This window comes from Monopterus albus, unplaced genomic scaffold (genome assembly GCF_001952655.1).
Source record: "Monopterus albus unplaced genomic scaffold, M_albus_1.0 scaffold455.1, whole genome shotgun sequence".
Lineage (NCBI taxonomy): Eukaryota > Metazoa > Chordata > Actinopteri > Synbranchiformes > Synbranchidae > Monopterus > Monopterus albus.
The window spans coordinates 219,684-224,325 of record NW_018128335.1 but is presented as its reverse complement, the minus strand read 5'-3'; the positions used below and the strand labels follow the sequence as shown (position 1 = coordinate 224,325).

Sequence of the window (4,642 nt, the reverse complement as noted above, 5' to 3'; positions counted from 1 at the left end):
ATTTCTGCCTGCCAGTGTTGTCGCAAGTGGACAGTACAATGAACTGAATGAATTTCTCCTTCATAATCAGACCTTTTTCACCAGCGCTGAGACATCAACTCCCCAGGTCAGGTCCTCCTCGATGTGGACCCCCAAAAAGCGGAAGTCCAACACCCTCTCCCAAAGTAGTGAAATTAATTCCAACATGTAGCCTAGCGCCAACAGTAACATCATGGGGCGTTAATCCGCTGGTTAACCAGCCACACATCACATGCGGCAGACACACTGGCCTCAAGCAGTCAAAATAAATAGGGACTGTGCTCCAGGGGAACCCAGAGTTGATGAGCTGATCATTCACTGCCACCGGGGTCTTCCCAGGCCGGCTGCTTGTAGGTTAGACCTGGTCAGTTAAAACAGCGAGTGCCTGTACAGGAACATTCCCGGACATGCAGTAACTTCAAGCCCTGTATTTTTCTCTACATCCTCTGGTCACATTGCAGCAGCAGGAGGTAAAATATATCCACAAGACCAGGAGCAGTCGAAAAATTCAGCTTTTACAATGGCACAGTGGATGTCAGGCAAGCTCACATGAACGCGCAACGGCCCATTGAAGGAAATCCTTAAACCATCATGTCAATACTTTATTCTGTTAGGGGAAAAAAAAAAAAAAAAAATTCACTCCCTAAAGATTCATTCCAGGCGTTAATCAAGTTGGAAAGAAGATTCAAACAGGAAAAGTGAACTTGAGGCTTTGCCCTGATAACCCCTCAGACGATAAACAATATGTTGTCCGTTCACAATATATGGCAGGAAAGAGTTTATTGCTGGCTCCTTTAAGTCTGGAATGCCATCCTAGCTGAACATATAACACAGAGTACTGAAAACAAAGATAAAACATGTCCTTCAGTTCACACATGCAGTGTCTCACAGGTCCCTGTGATCTGTAGTCTGTTCTGAAAGCTTAAAATCCATTGAATAACATATGTTGGTTAATATATTGATTAGAACACAGGTTAAAACATTTAATGTAATTTTCACGACACGAGGTGTGTATAAACCCAGCTGCTTCAATATAGAAACACTAGAACATACGTACACCTCTTTTTTGAGCTTTAGGCCACGGCAAAGATGAGAATTTACCGCTGTAGATAAGTCAAAAAAGAAGAGGAAAAGCAGGCCATTGGCCCTGTAAAAAAATAAGCCACAAGAGGTTGAGGCAGAATTATGGGCTTGTGAATGTAAAGGTATGGAATACATTTGAAGGGAAACCTATGAGTGCAACCCCAATTCTGAGAAGGGGAAATTTTTTCAAGATACTTTTTTTTTTTGGAATAACGTGATTTTCTGAATGTCTAAAAAGCCAAAAATTCACAACAACTATAGTTTAAAGAGAAAAACGGATATAGATGCTGGTGAGAAATATAGAATCCACTTCTGGAGAAATTCTAATGTTCACCTTAACTGGAACTTACAGCCTCAGAGTTGTCAATGAAAGAATCCTCTTCATCATATCCGTAGCCAATATCAATGAGGTCCTGAATGCGGTCCTTTTTCTTCAGGCTTCTACCCTATAACAAGAGGATACCAAATATTTGTTTCATTTCCATATCATACCAAGTTGATGACTGTTGCTGAAAGGGATTTAAACCAAGTCCATGGCAAAATCTATTATATTTACAAGTGATTCACATTTGTAGAAAGCTACTTACATATTTTTTCTCCAGCTTCTTTGCAATGGCAACAACCTCATCATTCTCTCTTCCTTCTTCATATCTGCTCAGTGGGGCTTTATCTTTTGAGTCACTGATCTACAAAATGTTCAGTCCCATATGAAACATACATTTTATTCAATGATAATCTTTAGTGCCAAGTATGTTAAAATACATGGACTTTGACTACAGCTCAATGTCCCACCAATGTGCACCAAACAAAACCCCCGAGAAAAACAAGCTAAAAGACAACCACCTATTTCTAAATATGTACATATACACAAGTTAAAAAATGAGCTAGGTGCAGCGATCACATCTATAAGCTACTGCACTGTGGCGTTTGCTCTTGTTTATATAAATCAAATAAATGGGATTAGCTGTTCATGGGAGTGATGGCCTGCCATTGTGTCTGGTTGTTTTGACATACAGTGACTTGTAGCGCCATCCAGTGGGGAGGAGTTTGTGAGCAAGATGTGAGGGGTCTGCAGAAATCCTCTCTGCCTTCCTCCTGACCCGTGAGGTGTACAGGTAGCCATTTAGTCCACTGATTGAGGGTTTTTTGGGGACTGGGATTATGTGTAGTGATTCTAATTCTGCACTGGGGTGTAAAGCATAGATTAACCACACCTGCCAGGGTTATCTTTGTGCAGTTTATTAACACAACCTGTAGTTGTGGAGCCAAGACCATAACCGAGGTGGGTTATCACACACCACTCTCTGTAGCTTCCCAAGAGAAAGCCCCCCTGTAAAGAGGAAGTGGAGCCTCTGGACATGCGGCAAACACTGCCACATTTCAAAATTAAATGACTGTGGCACTTCCTATTGAACCCCATGTGCTTCACTCCCAGCAAAACACAATCAACTATCCCACAAAATGAAAAACACTGGGCAAAAAGAGCACCACAATGATCTCTGCCCACCCAAAACCCCATGCAAGCCTTTCACAGATCTGGGGGGGTGATTGTGGAGGGGAGCAGCTGCTAGGTGAGGAGGTCTGCATCTCAAACCTGCAGTAGAACACTTAGTTCACCTGCCAATTGATGGCCCTCCACAGCAGGATGGTTTTCTGTAACCGGTGATGTTCTCTAGGTTCCTCCACAGTGACGATGGGACATTAGCCACCAACTGATTTTTTCAGCCTTTCAGAGTGCCTCCTCTTTGCTACTCTGATCTGCTTTGTCAGTGTGTTTCTGGTTTGTTTATACAGGGTCCGGTCCCCACTCTTATAGGCCTCGTCTTCGGCACGATGGAGCTGCTTGAGTTTTACTGTGAACCAGGGCTTGTCCGCACAAAAGCTGATTTATGACATCAGTTATCAGTGTATTCATCCAGATCTGTAGCCACAGTCAATAAGACACTCCAGCCTGTGGCTCTGACTTTGCCTCCTCAGTCCATCTCCAAAATAACAGCAGTCCTGTCCCATCACACACGGACACATTTAGCTCAGTCATAGCTGGAGACCTCTGTAAAATGTGCATGAATTTCACTTGTTCATTTGATACCCTCCAAATCCAGTTTCCCAGCATGGTTCAGTTGTGCACTGTCTGGGCAACAAGCATGCTTGGTTTGTCATAAGACTAACAAAGACGACCATAGCTATCGGTGATTCAGTCGCCAATCATTTTGACTGGCATGTTTTTGCAAGAGTATTTCATGGAAACCTTCACAAATTCTTCACAGAAAAGGCCAAATAATACTGAATGAGCTGAAAGGAAGCTAATCATGTGGCCATTATATAAAATATACATTTGGATTTTCAAAAAACAAAAAGTGCTCTAATGAGTTTTAATGCTTAAAAAAAAAAAGTTACTTTGAATTTGGATAGTTTCTGAAGTAGTGCAATACTTGAATTAATGAAAGGTAAACTTGCACAAAACAGCACAGAGCATGACCAAACTAGCCACTAGAAGGGATACCTTATCTTTAAAAACTTTTAACTTAAAAAAGTCAAATAATGACAAATGTCAACTTTTATCTTAAAATTCCTGATCAAGGTGGGCTGTTACTGTTTAACCTGTGATTAGTCATTATAGTGATGCAACATCGGGACAATGAAAAGGAAACAAGCAGGTGTATCTTAACATCTTTGACCAAGAAATGGACTAAAAAACTATTAGTGATTGTTTTTAAGGCCAGACATTATTTGTTAGCCGAAAAAAGCCCAGTAGCCCCTTAAAACACCTTTTATTGATAGTTTTAGGTAAAAGACACACTGGGAGCGACCGTGTTGTCTGGTTTTAGTCCTATAGCTGCATGATGAGTCAATTGTTAAAAGAAAACTCCCAAATGAACTGAGTTTCTCAGCAGAGGTTCAGGGTAAAACCCTACCTTGTTGTCGACGAGCTGAGTGTAGCTGAACTCCGGAAAGCTCCGTTCATCGGGGTCAAACAACGAGAGGACCAGCCGGACCGTGTCGGTGTCAGCAGGCGAGCCTGGAAACTTGTCTGCAGGACACAGACCACCTGACCGGGACCTCTGGACCGAAGAAAGCTGGCTAGAAGATGAATGTAGACCACAGTTCAAAGTGGTCAGATCAACTCGCCTAGATTCCGCCATCGCAGCTAGTAACGCTACAACAAGCGGCCTCCTTGGTTTGGGTGGAAGGAGACCTGGACGGTTTGATTAAGTAGAAACAGGTGTGAACCTGCACAGGTGTCACCTGACTCTGACCGGCGGCCACTTGAATGTTTGTGAATCGAGCTTTAAATTCCGGTGTTTAACTTATATATTTCTCTCCTATCTTCGTCTTTTTCGAGCTATTACATTAAGTTTTAGCTAAGTTTGGACTATCTTATTTAAATTAGAATTTAGAACTACCTAACTAATGGAGGTTGGGTTTTGGTGATTTGATTGGGCCGACTGTACTTGCACATCATCCATTATATGTAATCTTGTCACATTGTTACACGTTTGGTGTCAAAATCTAGTTCTGACACCATTTTTCTAAATAAAAC

At 41.9% G+C, this 4,642-nt stretch overlaps 1 protein-coding gene across 2 annotated transcripts in view; it reads right to left on the bottom strand.

Moving 5' to 3' along the window:
* The window catches only part of LOC109952352 (ubinuclein-1), a 9,679-nt gene extending 5,369 nt beyond the window's left edge, over window positions 1-4,310 (bottom strand). For both annotated transcript variants that reach the window (XM_020587387.1, XM_020587388.1), the window contains exons 1-3: window positions 4,017-4,310; window positions 1,689-1,787; window positions 1,452-1,547 (exon numbers count right to left, since the gene is read on the bottom strand). In XM_020587387.1, coding sequence (XP_020443043.1) covers window positions 1,452-1,547; window positions 1,689-1,787; window positions 4,017-4,244 — 423 coding nt within the window. In that variant the 5' untranslated portion in view covers window positions 4,245-4,310. The remainder of the gene's footprint in view (window positions 1-1,451; window positions 1,548-1,688; window positions 1,788-4,016) is intronic.
* Between the last annotated feature and the right edge of the window lie 332 nt (window positions 4,311-4,642).